The sequence below is a fragment of the Schistocerca americana genome, chromosome 8 (assembly GCF_021461395.2).
Source record: "Schistocerca americana isolate TAMUIC-IGC-003095 chromosome 8, iqSchAmer2.1, whole genome shotgun sequence".
NCBI lineage: Eukaryota > Metazoa > Arthropoda > Insecta > Orthoptera > Acrididae > Schistocerca > Schistocerca americana.
The window spans coordinates 159,610,415-159,633,705 of record NC_060126.1 but is presented as its reverse complement, the minus strand read 5'-3'; the positions used below and the strand labels follow the sequence as shown (position 1 = coordinate 159,633,705).

Genomic DNA, 23,291 nt, shown 5'->3' with positions numbered 1-23,291 from the left:
TGAGCAGGTTTTAAACCAAAAATTTAATTAGATTTGTTGGAAACTTACCACTAGAGCTTTTGTTTAGCTGAGTCTCCACAATCATTTTTGCTTCTTCAAACTTTTCCTTCCATTTCTTTGCATCTGTAACAGACAGTTGATAAAGAAAAACCAAACTTGTTTATGTAGATATACTGACAGTATCTACATATACTTCAGAAACTATAATCCTATGTCCTTCACTGACTATGACTGCAGTTAACAGTACTTCATTTTACTTTCTAATAATATCAGAGGGGGAGGGAGAGACTCCAGTAATATACAGTGTGATGCAAAAGTCACTGGACAGTTTGTTAAATAAAAACAAAAGTAACATCAAGATATAGTACAGTAGAAGTTTTAAGCCATTAAGTTGTTATTACCAAAAGGTGATAATTACACCTTATCAAGCTGATATACAATGTAATGACAGAGAAACCAAACAATAATCGAAGTAATGAATTTTGAAAGGTTAATTTGTGAGAAATGTTTACAGTGAGATGTGTTTACAGCTGGAGTTTTCTGAATTGTCCATGTCAACAGAAGGAGAAAGGATTTTCACATTAAAAACATCTTTTTTTTTTATAAAAAGTGGTGCTACTGGAGTCATCAAGGACTCTGTTTATTCTCATAAGCCGGGCGCCACTGCTGAATTAAGAGATTACATACCCGACACATTTCATAATTTGGACAATGACAAGCACACTATGCCATAATGGAGTACATAAAAGTGTTTGAGACTCCAAAGATGTATTAATGAAAACAGTCTGAACATAAAAAATAATTGTAAGTATTGTTTGTATTTGTAATGGAACATTTCCTATATTTCGTTTAAAACAATGCCCAGCATCCAGCAACTTTTGCACCACCCTGTAGAGTTGAAGGACATGAATGGAAAGCAGTAGTGGAGAAGGAAATGATGCAGGATTGTAACCTGTCCTTGATGTCATTCAATCTGTACACTGAGCGAGCAGCCAAGGAAAAACTTGGAAGGGGAACCAAATTACAGGGGGAAGAAATACAAGCTATTGAGCTTTGCCAATGAGGTTGTAATTCCATCAGATATGACAAAACGACTTGAATGAGCAGTTGAATGGAATGGATAGCATCGGTAAAGATGAACATCGATAAAAATAAGAGTAATGGAATGTAGTTGAACTCAATCAATTATATTAGGAAATAAGACACTAAAATAGAGAAGGTTTGTTATTCGGGCAGCAAAATAACTGATGCCCAAAGTAAAGAGTATGCAAAATGTAGACTGGCAATAAATAGAAAAGTATTTCTGAGGAAGAGGGATCTGTTACCACTGAATATAAATTTAATGGTTAAGATGTCTTTTCTGAATGTATTATTCTGTAGTGTAGCTTTGTACAAGAGCTATATGTTGATAAACAGTTCAGACAACAAGCTTTTGAAAGATGATGTTACAGAAGAATGCAGAACATTATATGGCTAAACTGAATAACTAATGAAGAGGTACTGAACCAAACAGGTGGAAAATGAAATTTACGGCATAACTTGATTAAAAGAAGCAATTGTTTGATAGGATGCATCCTGAAGTATCTAGGAAGAGGCAATGTGATAATGAAGCAAGGTGGGGAAGTGGGGTGGGGGTTAAATTATAGGAGACCAAGGTTTGAATACAGTAAGCAGGTTCAAATGGGTGTAGGTCGCAGTACTACTGCCAAGATGAAGCGCACCGAAATTACTAGCTGAAACGTTGCCTCAAACTAGTCATCAAATATCACATTTGACATTACTGCACACAAGCTCATCCTCAACAAGAAATAGTGTGCACACTCCATGTTGTAGTTACATATAATCAACCAACATTTAATCCAGTTTAAAATAAAAGTTAATTACGTTTCATTAATTGATTCCAATCATTTTCTATAGTTCTATCAATAAGCGATTTTTTAAAGTCTCTTTCTGGCTTACACATGTAATGTGTTATGAATAGCATCACCCGATCACCTCTCACTGACTGCCTTAGATATACTTCCTCATAGGTTTCCCTTTCCTTTTGAACTTTGCAGAGTTTCTCCCAGTGGTACTGCATGACCCCTCCGAAAGATTGAATATGCCAAATTGGGAGAAACTGGTGACAAGTTTGAGCTTCCATTAAGTCAGTGATATGTTCGGATGGTGCAGTTAGTAGTGTACAGCATATAATAGTAGTTCAAGTACACAGCCTGTGCAGTGTTTAAACTTGCCTAGTGATAATCAGAGTTTAGTTCTTTAACTTTTATTCCTATTCAGCCCCTGGGAGGAAATCCAGAAATTTTTCCAGTTGGGGTGTGCCACCTAAATAACAATTATTGCCTATACGCTCATCGCCCATTGGTATAGCACTGACATTACAACAAACATATGCTTATCTGTAACCGGATTACAGACTACATAGTAACATCTATTTCCTCCTCCCCACTTGAAGGTAGTGATACATGCTACAGAATGGATTCCGGAAGACTGAAAACTGATTTGCTGTCCACAACTTCCAGAGATTGGTTGGAGCTAATTTCAAGACTCGAGCCCCATGTTAGTGGGAGAAATTTTTAAACCATTTTGAGAGAATCTGAGAGCAATGTGATGATGTGTCTTTCTGCCAAAAACTTACTGTAGGAAGAAAGAACACAAGGTTTCATTCCATACAAACTTCTTGCTTGCAAAAATACCTCAACAGTCCCTGTTGGCAAACACGATTTATTTCTGATATGGGGTGTGCCCACCCTTTGCTTTTAGAATGGCATGAACTCTGCTGGGGACGATTTCAAGGAGGTGTCTGAATGTTTGTGGAAGAATGGCAGCCCATTCTTCCCCAGGAGCTGCTAAACCAGAAAAGGCAGTTATATTGGACGCAAATGTCTGGAGCAGAGTTGACATTCTATGAGAATCTTATCCAAAGTGTTTCACTGGTTTCAGCTTGGAACTCAGGGCACGCCAGTGCATTTCAGAAATGTTATTGCCCACAAACCTATGACAGGATGCATTTTCATGCTGACAGTATCATTGTCTCCAAACTGTTCCTCTACTGTATGCAGTACACAGTGCTGTAAAATGTGTTCATATCCTTCCACATTAAGCATTTTCTAAATGCAATAAGAGGACCACAGCCTAAAAACATCCCCATTCTGTATCACCATCTGCTCTGTACTTCACTGTTGGCTCTACAAATGATGGCAGGTAATGTTCCCCAGCCAAATCCATCAGTATTCTGATTATCCTGAGATCAACACCACTGACTTTCTGTCAATAGCTTTGGTTTTTCAAGGAATCATTCAATCCATGGCTTCAAATTCCTTTTGATTTGTGAGGTGGTCATATCTAACTTCAGGTGCAACAACTTGCCGAAATTCTTGGCACTGCCATCCAGGATGAGTGAAAGAGCTCAATGAAGGCACTTTGATCATTTCTGAAGTCACAAAATAATCCAATCCATAGTGGCCTACAGATCTGTCCCAAACCATTCTTACTGTATTGTGTTGTTTTTAGAGTAGCAGTAACAGCAGAAATTATTTGTATCCAATCATTCACAGACTACTGGCATCACCCTTTATGCCATCTCTAGCATCACTTAGCACTAACTACAGGATGTTTAACTCATTGTGCATATTCATTGTCCTAGCTGGACTGCTGGTAACACTTTAGAACTCCCAAGTGATTCATTTTGCAGATGTCATGTGATTATTTACAACTGCTCCCACTGCAATGTTTGACCGTCCCTGACCATCAGTACATTAGGTCCGCCTGATATTGGTTTAAATATGGTTGTTCTTTCACATTTCCACCTCGTATTCACATCACCACCCATGCTTGGAGTTAATGAGCTCTCCTGACCGACATGTTCTGCTGTTACTGCTACTCTAAAAACAACACAATACTCCCCACCTCCTTTTATACTGGTGAGTCCACATCCTATGATGTCTAACATTCAATTCTGGATAATATAGGGTGTCCACATACTTCTGGTCAGATAGTATACCCATACATTGCCGCAGACATTTACCGTCTTTAAATGCAATTTGTCAGTCCAAATGACACTTTCTCATGCTTTGAGGGTCCAATACAATTGGCCTGTTAATTTCGGTGACCTAATGTGCAATGAGCAGAGGTTTACACATGGGATGGTACCTGCTGTGATCAATAGAAGATAGCTGTCAGCAAGTATAACTGTCCACCAGTTAAGTTGGGAAATTAAGCCCTAACATTCTGTCAACAATGAGATCACTGGAGACTGAGCCTAACAAACTTTCAAGATTGGCAAAGGCAAAATGGGCAAATCTTTTCAAGGAAATCATCTGGACATTTATATCAAGTAATTCAGGGAAAGCATATTGAACTCAAATTACTATAACCAGACGTGAATTTGAACCCCACTGACCCCAAATGTGGGGTGATGCAGCAGTGAAAATACTACATTTGCTCTGTATTCTTTCACTGAGAAATGAAATGTTAAGCAAGTGGTTATATTATGGCCTGCCCAGCAATATGGAAAGGTAACTTACAGCCCCAGGTTTGATGACGATTCAATGAAGTGACATACCAAATTCACAGACAGCTTTTCATTGCCAACACACACACACACACACACACACACACACACACACACACACACAGTATCCTAGCTCTGAGAATTATTAGTCACTTCAATGGCGAGAAGTGAGGGTAGGTTGAGGAAGATTAAAAAATACGGGGCAGATCCTGCATAAGAGGGGGCCATCTACTGTGAGTTCCTCACTGCATGTGGGTTCATTTCATCTGTTTTGAATCTGTCTCAGACAGAGAGCTGTTGGAACTGACAAATTACAAATCCAAAAGATGAAGTTTTTTGGAGGGGACAACAGGACAAGGTACATAATTTTTTTAAAGTATCTGTCGTTTCTTCGAAATTTTTCGAACCTCTAACTTGTTACTTATAACTACCTTCCCACTGGTTACACAAAATTTACATTTTGCCATCCTATGAACCACAGAGGAGAAGTTTCAGAGCTAGCACAAGGAATTACACCTTAAACTTCAAGCAAGCATCATGTGGTGTAGTGTAGCACAAAATTTTGCTGAATACACATAGTGATTTCATTTTATACTTATGATTTCAGTGTAACAAGTGTTGTACCCTTTTTGGACAATGAACCCCGAAAAACTACTGGAAAGACTGAATAAATTATGCAGTAAGAAGAAGCACAGATGGTGTGAAATCTGATGATGAAACAGTGGTAGACTATCAACATGTCCCTGATTTAGAACTAGACTGTGCTCCCAACTAAAGTGATGTACAAGGAGATTAAATTATTAGTAAATGTAATGTACACTGAAGACCCAAAGAAACTGGTACACCTGCCCAAAATAATGTAGGACCCCCACAAGTACGCAGAAGTGCCACTACACGACATGGCATAGACTTGATTAATGTCAGAAGTAGTGCTGGAGGGAACTGATGCCATGAATCCTGCAGGGGTGTCCACAAATCCGTAAGAGTATCCAGGAGTGGAGGTCTCTTCTGAACAGCATGATGCAAGGCATCCCAGATATAATCAATAATGTTCATGCCTTCGGAGTTTGGTGGCCAGTGAAAGTGTTTACACTCAGAAGAGTGTTCCTGGAGCCACTCTACAGCAATTCAGGATGTGTGGGGTCTCACATTGTCCCACTGGAATTGCCCAAGTCTGTCGGAATTCTCCACGGGCATGAATGGACGCTTACATGTGTGTCACCTGTCAATTGTATATAGACGTATCAGGGATCCCACATCACTCCAACTGCACCACACCATTACAGAGACTCCACCAGCTTGAACAGTCCCCTGCTGTCAAGCAGGGTACATGGACTCAAGAGGTGGTCTCCATACCTGTAAACATCCATCTGCATTCAATTTAAAACGAAACTCATCCAATCAGGCAACATATTTCCAGTCATCAACAGTCCAATATCGGTGTTGACGGGCCAATGCCAGGCGTACAGCTTTGTGTCGTGCAGTCATCAAGGGTACACGAATGGGCCTTCAGCTCCGAAAGCCCATATTGACGATGTTTCGTTGAATGGTTCACACGCTGACGCTTCTTAATTGCCCAGAATTGCAATCTGCAGTAAGGTTGCACTTCCGTCACATTGAACAATTCTCTTCAGTCGTCATCGGGCCCATTCAAGTAGGATCTTTTTCTGGCCGCAGCGATGTCAGTGATTTGATGTTTTACCAGACTCCTGATATTCACGGAACACTCATGAAATGGTCATACAGGAAAATCCCTACTTCATCGCTACCTCAGAGGTGCTGTGTCCCAACACTCACTTGCTCACAGGCTATAACACCACACGTCCAAACTCACTTAAACCTTGATAACCTGCCATTGTAGCAGCAGTAACTGATCTGACAACTGTGCCAGACCTTTGTCTTATATACGTGTTGCCAACAGCAGCACTGTATTCTGCCCGTTTATTTGTTTCTGTATTTGAATATGCATGCCTATACCAGTTTCTTTGACGCTTTAATGTATGTCAGGAGCATTCTTTTCTTTTTTCAAAAAATAAATGTCACCAACAAAAGCACTGTGAAAGTAACACCTGGTCTGAAACATGTTGATAGGGACATTACTGTGTAGTCTATGCCTTTGTTATAAGTGTTCCCTGTTCTCTTTTCAAGTTCATGGTTTGAACAAGAAGAATCAAGAGCATAGAGAATAATAATTAACCAATTTGTTTACATGCATCCATTTTTTGATTGATTTATAATCAAGTGCAGGGATAAGTACAGTCTAGGAAATCTTTTAACAACTTATGGAAACTAAGAACTAGACAGTGAAGATGCAGGTTCATACGGTAATATCCAACATGCCTCTTGGGTTTGGGATAAATGTTTTTGCACTGTATGATGCCCATAATACAAGCAATATTTTTATCCAGAGGACAGACTGAACTGGTACCTAACAAATCATAAGATAACATGATAGAAGAAGAAATAGATGTCAATTTGTAGGACAAAGGAGATCCTGCATTAAAGTTGAAGTTTGACAGAGCTTTGAAAGACTTATGATAAAATGAGGCTTAAGGGACACACAACATTTCTTTGGAATATCTAAAATCATTAGGAGAAGGAACAGCCAAGCACCTTTGCAAAATAATATGAAGAATCGGTAAGATTGGAAATTTAATGTCACACTTTTGGAAGAATATCATCCATGCAATTCTGGAGATAGCAAGAGGTAATAATTGTAGAGGCTATTTCATTACCAGCTTTAAAGTTCATGATTCCAAGTTGCTGACCAGAATTAAATACAGAAGAATGAAAAAGAGAATTACTTTCGCTTTAGAAAAGGTTACAGCACCAATGAGGCAGTCCAGATGATACATTTGATGATAGCAACAAGCCTTACAAAAAAATCCAGACACTTTAATAAGATTTGTGAACCATAAACAGGTGTGACAATGCAGGGTGGTGCAAGATGTTTGAAATACTCTCAAGGTACTGAAACACCAGGAGAGAAGTGCTCTGATTACAAAGAAAGTAAAGCAGGGCTGGAGTCCAGGCAGCAACACCCCCCCTCCCCCCAATATCTCTCTCTCTCTCTCTCTCTCTCTCTCTCTCTCTCTCTCTCTCTCTCTCTCTTTCGTGCGCACGTGGTACCGCTATCTTTGGCTGCTTGACCAGAATGCCTAGTGTGTAGAGATGTGTTACTGAAAAATTTGGCACTACGGTGAGGCCCTTCCCTTTCTGAGAAACAAGAAGTCACTCCTATGTGATACAGGCTTTTTTCTTTCCAAGCACCACTTACCCTTCCAAAGAGCAAATCTTCAAATAAATCAAACAGCAGGAAATAGATGTGTTTTGCATGGTTATACTAAAAATATCCCCACCTCTAATTTTCTCTCCCTGCACCAAGTTTGCTTACTAATGACATGCCCACATTAGCTGCACATGTTACATTATATTGTAATATGGTAATAATAGTGAAACTTAAAGAGGTAGGAGTGTATGAGATCAAACATGTCAGAGTTTTGAACATAAACTTAATAAAATACAGTAAAAGCCTAATACACTGCAATCTGATATAGCACATATTTTGATGTAATGCAGAATGAAAATCTTATTACAGTCTGCATGTGTCATTTCTGTAATATTTACCCCTTGCAACCTTCAAGCCCTGAGAAGAAAGAGGTGTACAGATAACCGAAGCAGAGTATTAACAATCCCAACCCTGGGTTTCTCTTACTATCATTATATCAGGGCTGTCGGGAAGAAATCAATGCACTTCTCTCAGATAACACCGGACACAGTGGCATGTTGTGTCACTTCTCACCAATTATTAAGGCCCAAACTGAAAAAGTTAAAAAAATGGCTCTGAGCACAACGGGACTTAACATCTGAGGTCATCAGCCCCCTAGACTTAGAACTACTTAAACCTAACTAACCTAAGGACATCACACATATCCATGCTCGAGGCAGGATTCGAACCTGCGACCATAGCAGCAGCGTGGTTCCGGACTGAAACGCCTCAAACCGCTCTGCCACAGCGGCTGGCTGCAAAAGTTCACTTCAAGTTACATTGCAACACACACTTTATTGTTATCAACAGATGGATTTCAAGCTGGGAATGCCACTGAATTAGTCAAATGACTTCTGAAAGAGAAGGAAGGTCTTCCAATGGTGAATTTGCTTCACAATTTCCTGAAATTTTACATATTCCATCCCAAACCATCAGTGTAAAATATTCAGAAAATATGGTGGTTTCAAAATGAAGACAGAATTCCTCTCCTCCTCGAAAAAAATAAATCAGTTAGCCGTAAGCCGAAGTCTCTATGTTCAGGTTAAAGTAAAGGCCCTAGACGCATCAAGAATGTAACCATATCATTAGAGTTCACGTACAAGCATTCAAGAATGCTTACAGTTCAGTTCCTGAGCAAGAAAGCACCTGTGATCAGTTAGCTGAGAAGAAGCTCTACAAATACAATATCACTGTCAGGCTTACCCAGCTGCTGATGTAATCAGAAGATGAATTTTTGCCTCAAAACACAACAGCATTAATTCAGCCTCTGTATAAGGGTATCATCCAAGTATTTGAAGCTCATTATCACCATAAGGTAAATTCAGGTGGAGAAAATGTTCTTGGAATTTATAAGACCTCAGAATCTAGTGTATTCATTATGCTTGACATAAATCTGGCCACTGACAAGAACATCTCGAACAAGTGTTGCATTGAAGAGAATGCAACAGCTGAAGAAGGTAGTTCCCAGCTTCCAACAGCAGTAACATCCCATCTCCACATGGTATTCTGCAGTGCAATAGTGATTTTAAAGACTCTGAAGGCAGGGCAATTACCAATCATGAGGAACCATGACGACAACAGTATTGATACTGTTCAAAATGAAGGGCCTTGATCACACAATTCTTTATTAAGCATTATGTGTTTCAAAATTTCATCAGAGTGAAGCTGTGGAATGAAGAGCACAAGAAAAATTAATTATAGCAAATATGTACATAATGATATAAGTATGCATCTAAGTATTCCAACAAACAGAAATTTCAATTAGTATTCTACTTACATTAAAATCAAACTTTAATACAAAGCTCATGAAAGAGGTCACAGAGACTAAATGTAACACAGATTTCATCTCATCTAAGCATACTTGACAATGCTGAGGTCTATTCGAATAGAACCAGTGCCAAACTGAGTGTAGCATTTAAGCTGTCTAAGAAGTGAACAAAGGCCAGTAGGTGGTGCTAGCATTAACCATAGAAAGGAAATCAAAGAGTAATTTTACAGACTTCTATGCTTTCTGTTTAAGTACATGTCAGAATCTCGTGAACAACTTCACAAAATTACATTTGTGCTACTTTTATGGAAGAGAAACTCATACAGTAAAAGCATGAAGTGTGCGTCATTAAGTAAAACCGTGAATAACATTACAGAGAGTGTCTTTAACTAAAGATCACAACAGAAGACATTTGCAACCAGTAACTGTTGTGTTACAGTATAGTATAAAACCAATATAGATAATAATGAAAATATAAGTTGTGAAGGACTAAGTTTACAATCATCACTAAATAAAATGTTACAAATGAAGTTATACTACAATAGACAAACATGTAATAAATGATATATCAATCAGTGAGACAAGCCCAGATTAGTGGCAACAACTTGAAATAAAAAAGTAACTATTATACAATAAAAGGAATTTTTCTAATTTTTTAATTTAGTGTTAGGTTGTCTAACTATCCAGCTGTTATCGGTTTACAGCAATCACAAGAAGAAATGTTACGTGAGCACAACCAACTGTAATCATTACACTAGTCGAATAGACAGTGGATGATGTGTAATATAACCATTTAGGTAAGCCTAGATAAATAGCAACAATTTGAAATAAAATATTACAATTCTTTTCCTTATTTTATATTAAAAAAACTTAAAGGTATAATATCAGATATATATAATAGATCAGCTAGTATATGCATGAGGACATTCAAAAGAAACCTATTAGCATATTGTGGTTGAGGATGTAAAGTCAGTATCATTGGTTGACAAAAGACTGATGCCTAGGCAATCTTAATGCTGAAATAGTGGTCATACTATTTAAAAATTAATGGATTACATTTGGATTTATACGGAATGCAATGCGAACATGTACAACAGTAGGAAATTGTAGGGCCGTACATGTGAAAATAATCTAATTGAATTGCTAGCAAAACCCTAACGTTCAACATTCGTAAGGTTAACCACAATGTAATATACATGTAATGTAATTATACTTGATTTGAGAAGTTAAAATTACTGTGCCCATAATGAGGAACACATGCGAGGAAGCATGCAAGTGTTGTGATAAAACTGTAGTCAAATGAATAGCATGAAGTACTAATATTGGTGAAATGCAAAGTACCGATGCACTACACACTGCCTGTAATTAAACGAGCCACACTGCATACCAGATACATCGTGCTGGCAGCTTCCGAGAACAGGTCTTCATCTCTTCTCTTGGTGTCCAGTGAATCTATAGATAAAGCCTGGCAAGACAGCCTCATAGACTGGTCATGAAAATTTTGGCACCACGTAACAGAGCAGAAGATACTAACATATCTGCAGCTATAATGGTTGCATCATATACAGCTCACAAATTCTAGATGACTATGGCTAATCTAAGCAACCTTAGCGCAATTGGGTCAAATCCGAGATACATTTCATATGATGTCTTCAACTCAATCTAAGAACCAGTTCTCACTGAAAAACTGCTCATTAAGCAACCAATGCATCTGGCAGATACATTGTGTATATATTTCAAATTCTTCCAAAATATCTAACAGGCGACAATGAGAGGTGACATGTAACCTCGAGTCCTTTGGCTATTGGCAACAAGCCATGCTGCTTTGTTTTCAAATGCTGTCCCAGAAAACTGGCATTACTAGGATACGAGTGCTCTCTGTATTTAGTACTGAAATCTCTTCCCATCTTATCGATACAGAAGTTATCAAGTCTCCACATTGTATCTTATGTACATCTGGTTTACTAAAAATACTCCTTGGTCCCCGGCCTACATCATGACATAATCGCATCTGTAAATTACCCCTCATTTTAAGTAAAATATTGATAGCCTTTTGGAAACTTGTGCAATTTTGTCACAGTGGGGACCATTGTATGCTAGACTAATAAAACAACCTTTTTATCCCCTTTTTGACTACCTTGGGTTTCTTCTTCTGTATAGAATAAAACAATTTACGACTATTTTTAGCTTTATACTCATTTGCTATAGCCACTTCAACAATTGTCTGCAACTCCTTATACCTTGCCTCCTGATTTTATATACCAGGTGATCAAAAAGTCAGCATAAATTTGAAAATTGAATACATCACGGAATAATGTAGATAGACAGGTACAAATTGACACACATGCTTGGAATGAAATGGGGTTTTATTAGAACCAAAAAAATACAAAAGTTCAAAAAATGTCTGACGGATGGTGCTTCATCTGATCAGAATAGCAATAATTGGCATAACAAAGTAAGACAAAGCAAAGATGATGTTCTTTACAGGAAATGCTCAATATGTCCACCATCATTCCTCAACAATAGCTGTAGTCGAGGAATAATGTTGTGAACAGCACTGTAAAGCATGTCCGGAGTTATGGTGAGGCATTGGCGTCTGATGTTGTCTTTCAGCATCCCTAGAGATGTCGGTCGATCACGATACACTTGCGACTTCAGGTAACCCCAAAGCCAATAATCGCACGGACTGAGGTCTGGGGACCTGGGAGGCCAAGCATGACGAAAGTGGCGGCTGAGCACACTATCATCACCAAACGACGTGCGCAAGAGATCTTTCACGCGTCTAGCAATATGGGGTGCAGCACCATCCTGCATAAACATCGTACGTTCCAACAGGTGTTTATCAGCCAGGATGGGGATGATGTGATTCTGTAACATATCGGCGTACCTCTCACCTGTCACGGCAGCAGTTACAAAACCAGAATCATGCATTTCCTCGAAGAAAAAAGGCCCGATAACGGTAGATGTGGTAAATCCAACCCATACCGTGACTTTCTTGTTGTGCAATGGAGTTTCCACGACAATTCTAAGATTTTCGGTAGCCCAAATTCTGCAGTTGTGGGCGTTGACAGACCCCCTGAGCGTGAAACGAGCTTCGTCGGTCCATAACACGTTACTCAACCAATCATCATCATCATCTGCCATCTTTTGAAACGCCCTCACCGCAAATGCCCTCCACTTCACTAAATCGCCAGGTAACAGTTCATGATGCCAATGGATTTTGTACAGATAGCATCGGAGGGTATGCCTCGGTGCCAACCAAACAGTAGTGTATGGAATGCCGGTGCAACGTGCGACCGCACGATCGCTGACTTCCCCGTGCATAGACGAACCCGCTACAGTCTCCATTTCTTCCTGAACTGTCTCAGCAGCATTACGCCTTGTGCTCGGTCGGCCACTACAGGGTCTATCATCTAAACAACCCGTGGCTTCGAACTTTGATATCATTCCCACCACAGCTGCATTTGTCAACGGACCTTTACCCGTTCGAATCCCCTTCCTATGGCGATAGGATCATAGTGCTGAACTAGCACATTCCCCATTCTGATAATACAGCTTCACTAAAAGCACCTTTTCAGGTAACATCAACATGCTGCGACAGCTGGCACATCTGGTTCTCTCTCTCATTACAGCTCCTTTTATACACAACTGTCATGCGCAGTCACTGACATTTTGCTGTCCAGCGCCATCTGTCGGACATTTTGTGAACTTTTTTTTTATCCTAATAAAACCCCATGTCATTCCAAGCATGGGTGTCAATTTTTACCTCTCTATCTACATTATTCCGTGGTTTATTAAGTTTTCAAATTTATTCTGACTTTTTGATCACCCGGTATAACTACATGTCAGAACCTTGTGAACAACTTTACAAAATTACATTTGTGCTACCTTCATGGAAAAGAACCTCATATACCAAAAGCATGAAATGTGTGTCATTAGGTAACACTGTGAACAATGTTAGTGGGAGTGTTTACTCAGTAATCAGAATAGAAGACATTTGCAACCAATAACTGGTGTTGTACAATATAAATATAAAATTGATATAGATAATATCGGTTGAAATGGGTGTAGTATATGGGTATGAAGCCGGAAGCATTTGCAAATGGTTTTACTCTACACAGGTAGCCAAAAAAGGTCATTTTGTTAGAGTAATCTACAATGGCCCCTCCGTGACAAAATTGTGCAAGTTCTGAAAAAGGCTAATATCAATGTTTCATTTAAAATTAGAGGTAATTGGCACATGCGATTATGGTACGACGTAGGACGGAAACCAAGGAGTTAGCCAGGTATATATGCGATACAATGTGGAGATAGCAGTAATTTATATATTGGTAGAATGGGGGAGAGATTTCGGTCCAGATGGAGAAAGTATTCATATCCTAGCAATGCCAGTGCTCTGGGATAGCATTTAAAAACAAAGAAGCAAGGCTTGTTGCCGATTGCCAAAGGACTTGAGGTTTGACATGCTGCTTCTCATAGCTGTCTGTTAAGACTGTTTGGAAGAATTTGAAATCTACACACATCACATCTGTCAGTCGCGTTGGTCACTTAATGACCACAAATTTCTCAGAATTCATGAGCTATATAAGATGCAACCGTTATAGCACTATATACGTTAGTATGTTCTGCCCTGTTAGATGGTGCCACCATTTTCATAGCCAGTCTATGGTGGCTGTCTTGCCAGGCTTCCTCTACACATTCACTGGACGCCAAGAGATGGAGCCACTGATCTTGCAAGCCGCCACCGTGGTGTAACTACCTCGCAGTGTAGCTCCTTTAATTATAGACTGTGTGTAGTGCATCGGTACTTTTCATTTCACCAATATTAGTACTTCATTCTATTCATTTGATTTACTTTTTAATTTTATCACAACACGCACATGCTTCCTCACTATGTGTTCCTCATTATGGCCACAGTAATTTTAACTTCTCATATCAAATAGAATTACATTACATGTGTATTACATTGTAGTTAACCTTACGAAAGTTGAATGTTTGAGTTTTTATAGCAATTCAATGAGTTTATTTTCTTATATATAGCTCTACAATTTTGTACTGTTGTGCATGTTCGCATTGCTCTGCATATAAATCCACACGAAATCAGTTTATTTCTGAATAGTATGACCATTATGCTTTACTAGAAGAAGGGATTGGGATTGGTTGGTAGGGCATATTCTGAGGCATCAAGGGATCACGAATTTAGTATTGGAGGGCAGCGTGGAGGGTAAAAATCGTAGAGGGAAAGCAAGAGATGAATACACTAAACATATTCAGAAGGATGTAGGTTGCAGTAGGTAGTGGGAAATGATGAAGCTTGCACAGGATAGAGAGTAGCATGGAGAGCTGTATCAAACCAGTCTCTGGACTGAGGACCACAACAACAACATCTTTAAGTTTCTTAATATAAAATAAAGAATTGTAATATTTTATTTCAAACTGTTGCCATTCATCTAGGCTTACCTAAATGATTATATTGATCATCATCCACTGTTTGTTCGACAAGTGTAATGATTACAGTTGGTCGTACCCATGTAACATTTCTTTTTGTGATGTGATGAACTGGTATCAGCTGTATAGTTATACAACCTAACACTAAACTAAAATGTTAGAAAAATCTCTTTTATTGTATAATAGTTACTTTTTTATTTAGAGTTGTTCCCACTAATCTGGGCTCTCCTAAATAATTGTTATATCATTTATTACAGGTTCATCTATTGTAGTATGACTACATTTGGTGATACTTATGTAACATTTTATTTAGTGATGGTCCTAAACTTAGTCCTTCACATTTTAATGCCATTCGTATAAGGGTTTTTCTTCCATAAAGTAGCACAAATGTAATTTTGTCAAGCTGTTCATGAAGTTCTGACATGTACCTAACTGCAATGCATAGAAGTTTGTAAAATTACTCTTTGACTTGCTTTCCACAGTTAATGCTAGCGCCACCTACTGACCTTTGTTTACTTCTTTGATAGCTTAGTTGCCACATTCAGTTTGGCAATCCTACTATCCGAATACATAATGAGATTGTCAAAAACGCCTAGATGAGATGAGGTCTGTATTGTAGTCAATGTGCTCATTTTCGTGAGCTTTGTACTAAAGTATGATTTTTATGTAAGTAAAATACAAACTGAAATTTCTGTATATAGGAATATTTAGATGTATCTAAAAACAAAGATGATGAGACTTAACAAACAAAAGCGCTGGCAGGTCGATAGACACACAAACAAACACAAACATACACAAACATACACACAAAATTCAAGCTTTCGCAACAAACGGTTGCTTCATCAGGAAAGAGGAAAGGAGAGGGAAAGACTAAAGGATGTGGGTTTTAAGGGAGAGGGTAAGGAGTCATTCCAATCCCGGGAGCGGAAATACTTACCTTAGGGGGAAAAAAGGACAGGTATACACTCGCACGCACGCACGCACGCGCACACACACACACACACACACACACACACACACACCAATATTTAGATGAATACTTATGTTATTACGTACATATATGCTATCATTAATTTTCTTGTACACTTCAATCCACAGCTTCAGTCTGATGACGAAATTCTGAAATGCATAATGCTTAATAGAATTGTGAGATCAAGGACTTTCTATATTTCATAGTTGGTACAAGGAACATAACTGTGATGAAACCACAGAAGTTTTGAGGGAAATTCAGGAATACAGACATACAAGTCACTTAGAAATGAAATAAATGGGAAGTGCATGGAAGCTAAGGTGAAATGGCTACATGAAAAAGGTGACGAAATTGAATGTTAACATAACCTTCAGTGAAATAAAAATTAAAGTGCAATAAAATTAAGTGTGCAATGGAATTCCACTGTTAAATGTAGGGAGGAGAGAGAACAGTACACTGGAGGTCGCTATGAAGGAAGTGGGGTGGGGTAGGGGGAGGGGGGGGGGGGGGTCGTGATGCGATAGGAGACTAAACAGGAGTTTATCAATGATCCAATATTGGAATTTAAAAGAGCTCTGGATGACTTAACATCAAATAAGGCAGAAGAGATTGACAACATTCCATCAGATTTTCTAAAGCAATTCGGGAAAGTGGCAACAATCAGGAAAAAACATCATTCACACAATTCCGAAGACAGCAAGAGGGAGAAATATTGCACACTCAGCTTACCAGCTCATGCATGCTCACAAGAATAGTATACATAAAAATGGGAAAGAAAATTGAGGATTTTTTAAATGACAATCAGTTTGCTTTAGGAAAGTTAAGGCATCCTGACATTGCAGCTGATAATAATAAGTCAAGAGTTGCTCATAAAATTTGTGGGCCTGGAAAAAGCATTCAACCACGTAAAATGGTTCAAGATGTTCGAAATTCTAATGGGGAAAAACAGGTAAGCTATAGGGAAAGGAGGGTAGTACACAGTACATACAAGAACCAAAACAAAACAATAAGACGTAAAACGAAGAACAAAGTCTCTGGTTGACAGGTGTATGACAGGGATGTAGTATTTCACCCCAACTTTTTGATCTGTATTCTGAAGAAGCAATTATGGAAATAAAAGGTTAAAGAGTGGGATTAAAATTCAGGGTGAAAATATCAATGATAGGAACTGCTGATGACACTGCTTTCCTCAGGGAAAGTAAGGATAAATTACAAGGTACGTTGAATAGATTGAATAATAATGAAAACAGAACATGGAACAGAGACTAAATTGAAAAAAAGTCTACAGCAGTGAGAAGTAGCAGAAATGACAACAGTGAGAAACTTACCAGAACTGGGTATCACAAAGAACACAAAGTTAAAGAATTCTGCTGCCTGGACAGCAAAAAAAACCCATGATGGATGGGGCAAGGAGGACATAAAAAGCAAACTAGCACTGGCAGAACAAGAGAAGTTCAGCAGTATCAAATATGGGCCTAACCACACACAAAGGAAATGGGACAATTTTAGTCAAGCACTGCTTGTTCAAACAGTGTTTCTGTTAGAGTATTTGTACCGAGAATTTGAGGCAGGTTTGCTAGGATCCTTCTACAGATTTTTTGAGTCAAAGTACTTTCACATGCCACTATAATGCCACAAACACTCCAAAACATCTTCACTAGCAGTATGTTTTAACCATGTGACATTAGGAAGTTCTCTGGTTACTAGCATCCAAAATACTACTACACTGGAGAAGCCCAATGAATTTAAGGTGTACCAAGGAACGTCCATTAGCCATACACTGCAATCTCTGAAGTATCTTTTTTCCATAGAGCTAATGCACCAATTGACAAAAACACACCAATATCATCTGTCTTTTCTGCTGGCCTGTAACTTTTTGTGGCACATAAGCAAATCCACTTTATTCCAAGAGGAAGAGGCTGTACATGAGCACAGAGGAAAAGGATGCAGAATGAAATCTGCTATGTTCTTTTGTAAAGCAATAGTCCCAGCATTTGACTCTTACATGATTTCAGAAAACCAAAGTCAAGATGGGAGAATGGGCATTTGAACACCACTCACCAAGAATATAAGTTCTTAGTTTTACTTACTGAGCAACTTCACTGTTAATAAGCCCAGCCTGTTGTATGCAACTACATACTGCAGCTTATAACATTCTGAATGGCTTTAAAAGATTTTTGATTCATCTATTGATAATCCAATATGGCTTATCAGTGCTTTTCATTTTGTGGTAGTATGGATGTTGAAGCCTCCCTGAACATGGTGTATTAGTATGAATGAGATGTCTTTTAAGGTATTTTTATCACATCAATGCTACCATGCTATCTAGTGACACATCCACTGACAACTGCTCATTTATGACCACTGTCCCACAGTATATCACCTACGTCACTGCTGCTTTTATTGGTGAGACTGCATCTTTTCACATTGCATTACCCACGGAAGGAGACAGGTGACAACAATTCTTGTTAAATGACAATATATCTGCCTAGAAAATTCTGAAGTAGTTGCCACAATAATTCCAGACCTAGAAACTATTGTTCCTTACTTCAACAATATTTTCTGTCTGAAGTGTTACATTACATTCAATTCCAGTGCTATTAAGCACAAATGACAGAAAAAAATATGTGTGAAAAACTGATGGAAAAAACACTTCTTGCATATTCTGCTCGCTACACCTGAAGAGAGAAATTTGACATGTGGAGCCTCATCCCTTACAAGCTGCAACAGAACTTACTTTCGGGATTTGCAAACATCATTGCCAGCAGTTCTTTCTTCACTTCACCGTCTGCAAATTCAGCATCTACACTGTAAACCCACGATCTGTTACTGCCACAGTTTGGTTTCAAGTCCATCCATGGTGTCACTGCAGACAAACACACACACTTTAACAATACCATTCAATATTGAAAATGATTAAAGACGGAGGTATCATAAAAGATGGCATATCAGTATCAGGTAACTTACCAAAGTGATTTGCACATAATTTCAATGTTTTGTCCCTTCGCATAACAACTCTGACAGTATTTTTCGTAATATGCCTTAGTAGCTTTACTTCTCCTGTACCTCTCTCTTTCCATTCAGGTGGAGATTCTGATTTGTCATAGCGAAACAATTTTGCCCGCCTGTAACAAATTATACCAACATCATGAATTTGAAATGTTTTTTCAGTGGACTACTTTCGGTAGTCAGCTTAAAAATTACACAAATTTACTGACAATATAAGGAAAAGATAGACTGCTACTCACAGCAATTATGACACAGAGTTGCGTGCAGGCACAATGAAAAGACTGTCTTTTCCCTGTACCTGTTTGCAATTCATGCCATGTTTACAGTGAGTAGCAATCTATCCTTTTCCTTATATTGTTGATATTCCAACCTGGAGTTTCCATTGTTCAGCACTTAAATATTGCGATCATTTGGAATAATAACAATAAAATTTAATACTGACACACTACTGGCAAGAAATATCCAAAGCAATTAATAATGGGGCAATAGAAAATAAAAGAAACATATGATGGAATGAGATATATGAAGCAGCCACAGCAGAGAGGAGAGAGGTCAAAAAATAAAAAAGGAAATGCTCATAGAAAATTTAAGATAATGATCAGTTTAAACAATAAAGCAATTGAACAGCCAGTTAATCACAAATACCAAAAGAGACTTTGGAAAGGAGAAACTTTTGGAAATAAACAAAAAATCTGTAAAAAATAATACCCATGACTTATCAAACTTTTAACAACAAATTAAAGGGGTATGAAACTCCAAATATCTGTTTCAAAAATGAAAATGGCAACATTGAGTTAAGCAATACTGAAAATCATGCAATCCTATCAAGATATTTTCATCAGCTTCTGAACTGACCTGAACATACCAAATTAGAATTCTCAGATATTAATGAAAATCTGGAAGAAGATTTACCACCAAATATGCAAGAAATTGAAATAATTAAAACCCTAAAAAACAACAATGCTAGTGGAGAATATTCTATTATGGAAGAACTTTTTGAAGTGATTCTAATCAAATACAGCAAATAAGCTAAATTTACTCTTTGAAGATATCTGGAAAACAGTAAAGATCCCAGAGGAACGGAAAGTTGTCTTGATACATCCAGTCCACAAAAATGGTAAGAAACAGGATGTAAAAGCAAGTGCAGACAACCTTTTTTAGCAGAGTCATTTAGGCAAATATCAAGGTGGTTTTAGGAAGGGAAGGTCATGTTCAGAATTAACATTTAACCTCAAGTCATTAATTCATGGCAGGTTACTTAGTTCAAAGGACATTGTAATTATGTTTGTGGATTTCAAAAAGGCTTTTCATCTTTTCATTCTATTGACGAAGAAATTATGGTTATAATTCGAGAATCTTGTGTAAAGTCTAAACTGGCAAACCTAATCTGTGAAACACCTACAGATACAGTCTGTAAAGTTAAGAGAAATTTCACAGCCTTTCGAAACAAAAAACAGGTGTATGACAAGGCGATGGCCTATCCCCAATTCTTTTTAATAGTGTGTTAGAGAGAATAGGGAGAATTTGGAATGAAAACTTATTGAACTCAATATCTTGCCTATAAGGTTAGGAAGCAAGAAGATTGAAATCAACTGTCTTGCAGTTGCACATGATTCTGCTACACTTTTTGAAAATGTGGCATCTGCTACAGCACAAATCTCCTGGAAAAAATTGCCACCAGAACTGGCTTAAGAATATCCGCAGGAAAAAAAATGTAACAAACGTTGAGGATGTTCCAAAACTCCTGGAAACAGATATTGGCCAAATGAAGAGGGTAAAAAAATTCAAGTATCTAGGGGAGATAATCCAGGAAAACACTTTGGAACAATCTGCAAAAGGGGGAAGGTTGCTTGAAATGGGGAGGGGATATGGGCTCACCAAAGACCTCTAGAATAAAAAGTGCATATCCAATAATGCAAAAATAAGACATTACAACTCAAAAGTGAATAAGAATGCCTACATGCAAGTGAATGCCTGGCATTAAACGATACTTGGAAGTACCAGAAAGGTGAATTCCAAGGAAAATATTAGAACCACAAAGCACTGCAGAAGGCTGGAAATCACAACATAATTCTGAAATATACCAAAATATAGAAAATATTTCAAACCTAATGAGAAAAAGAAGACATGTTTCTGGACATTTATTTCAAATGCAAGACAGTAGATTAACTAATAATATTTAAAAATAATTGTGGGTACAGAAGTCACCAACACGCTGGGTCAACGAAGTAAAAAAGGATTCAGAAAGAAAGAATAAAAAAAGGAGATATAAGCAATAGAGAAGCCATTTGAGAAAAAGTATTGAAAATGAATGAATTCCAAGAACGGGTAGGTAAAAAGATTGGTTGAAAATGGTCTGAAGACAGAAAGAAGAAATATGGTGTATAGATGAAAGCATACTAGAAGAAAAGAAACGAACAAATAATTGGAATTGAAACATGGTCCTCGGATGGCCTATACACAGTAAAAAAAAAAAATCAAAAATAACAACATATTATCGGGAGATGGTGTCCCACAGCTCTTACATATTTGAAAACTGTTTTATTACTGCCTTGAGCTGCTGGTAAAATATTTTATTTATAAAAATAGTTTCAGTCGTCTGACCATCATGATGTTCATGAAAGTATTCACAGCATCACATTGGTGAAATATAAAATCATTATTGTCAGCTGATAAAATTGTGAAACAACACACTGTAATCGTATTATAATATTAATTACATCTTCAATATATACAATCTGTGCTAGTAGAGCATTCATTCATGTTAAAACTGTAAACTGTGATTACAGTTTTAACATTAACTATTTTATTGCCGTAGAAACTAAGGTGTTTCCATGTTAACTGACCATCTTACTTGAGAATTGCTACTATCCCAGGAATTATTTTAAGAGGTCCAAAGATAATGCACGGAACTAGTTGCGAAGTTAAATGGAGACTTATGGGTGTACAATTTTGATTTAGTGTTTGGATCAGGAGTCAACTAAATCCAACAGCAACAGAGCTGAAACCACGGGCATGACAGTTGTGATCGATTAACCTAGTCTTGTGGATAAAAATGAAACTGCCAAAGGTTATTTAAAACCAAGAGTACAGGAACTGATTATGGTTTACCAGTACAAGGGCCATTCAAATGAAACCCTGTCACTAATGTAAAGTAACTGTAACGATTTTACTAACTCAAAAATGTAGTTATACACAGTACACACACTCAAAAATAGTCACCAAAACTGCCATTTGAGTATTGCACATTTCGACGGTCAGTTGATGGGAAACCCACTGCGCGCAGATTTTTCGAAAATTCAAATGTTGATGCATTATGGCGTAGGTGGTTCCCATGCTAATACCTGGTAAACGACAGATCTCGTCCATCGTGATTCTGCAGTTGTCCAAGACTAAAACATTCACCTCTGCAACCATTTCCAGAGTGGTGATGAGCCTGTCCAGGACAAGATTTGTCTTCCAGTGCCATCGTTTGTGCCATTCCACAACACTTGAACAACTAAGATTGTACTCACCATAAACTGCCTTCATCCGTCAATACATTTCATGGTCTCTAACTCCCTCCACCGCCAAAAATCAAATCACTCCTCATTCTCCCTGCTTACTTGCCTGCCTGTTTGATAGTGGACGATAACTTGTGTGACCACCTTCTCTTCAGTGTGAAACCACACTGGTGCTAAGCAACATCAAACAGTGCACACGCGTCAGTCTCTCTACCAATAGATGGCGCCACCTTATGTGTAAGGGAAAGGTAGATGCACTGACCAGGTTTCATTTGAATGAACCTCACACATGGAGGAACATTAAAGAAGTAATGTTGCATTCAGCATTTGAGCGCTGACATCTTTCAGGGTCCAAAAAGTTTAGAAATGAAAATATTCCCTTTTAAGTCAACAACAGTCTTAGCATGCAGAGGTACACAGCCATGCATAGAAAAGGTACTCCCTTATAGGTTAATATTTGACAAGCTTTCCCAATGCACTTATCAGCCCATTTATTGTGTTCTTGACAAAGGTTGAACAGCCACCTCTACGATTTTGTATGTAAGTCTTTACGACATAAACGTTTGCTGTCAGTATGTGCAGCACCATCTATCCAGAAAAAGACCACACTGTCCTCGGATATCTGGTACCAAATGCATCTTAGAACTCTTTTCAGTAGGCCCCTATTCAAACCTGACATTTAAAGCTAAATGGGGACATATCAATTTTACACAACACTGTCACAAATCTTAAATTTAATCTGAACACATGTATTTCCAATATTTTGCTTGCAATGTGTGACTGTTAACCAAGTTAAGCTGTGTCTGCATTTA

General features: G+C 38.1%; 1 protein-coding gene across 1 annotated transcript in view; it reads right to left on the bottom strand.

The window, feature by feature from the left end:
• The window catches only part of LOC124544777 (ran-specific GTPase-activating protein-like), a 35,544-nt gene that overhangs the window by 687 nt on the left and 11,566 nt on the right, over positions 1-23,291 (bottom strand). The window contains exons 3-5 of the mRNA XM_047123456.1: positions 18,935-19,092; positions 18,705-18,833; positions 49-123 (exon numbers count right to left, since the gene is read on the bottom strand). Coding sequence (XP_046979412.1) covers positions 49-123; positions 18,705-18,833; positions 18,935-19,092 — 362 coding nt within the window. The remainder of the gene's footprint in view (positions 1-48; positions 124-18,704; positions 18,834-18,934; positions 19,093-23,291) is intronic.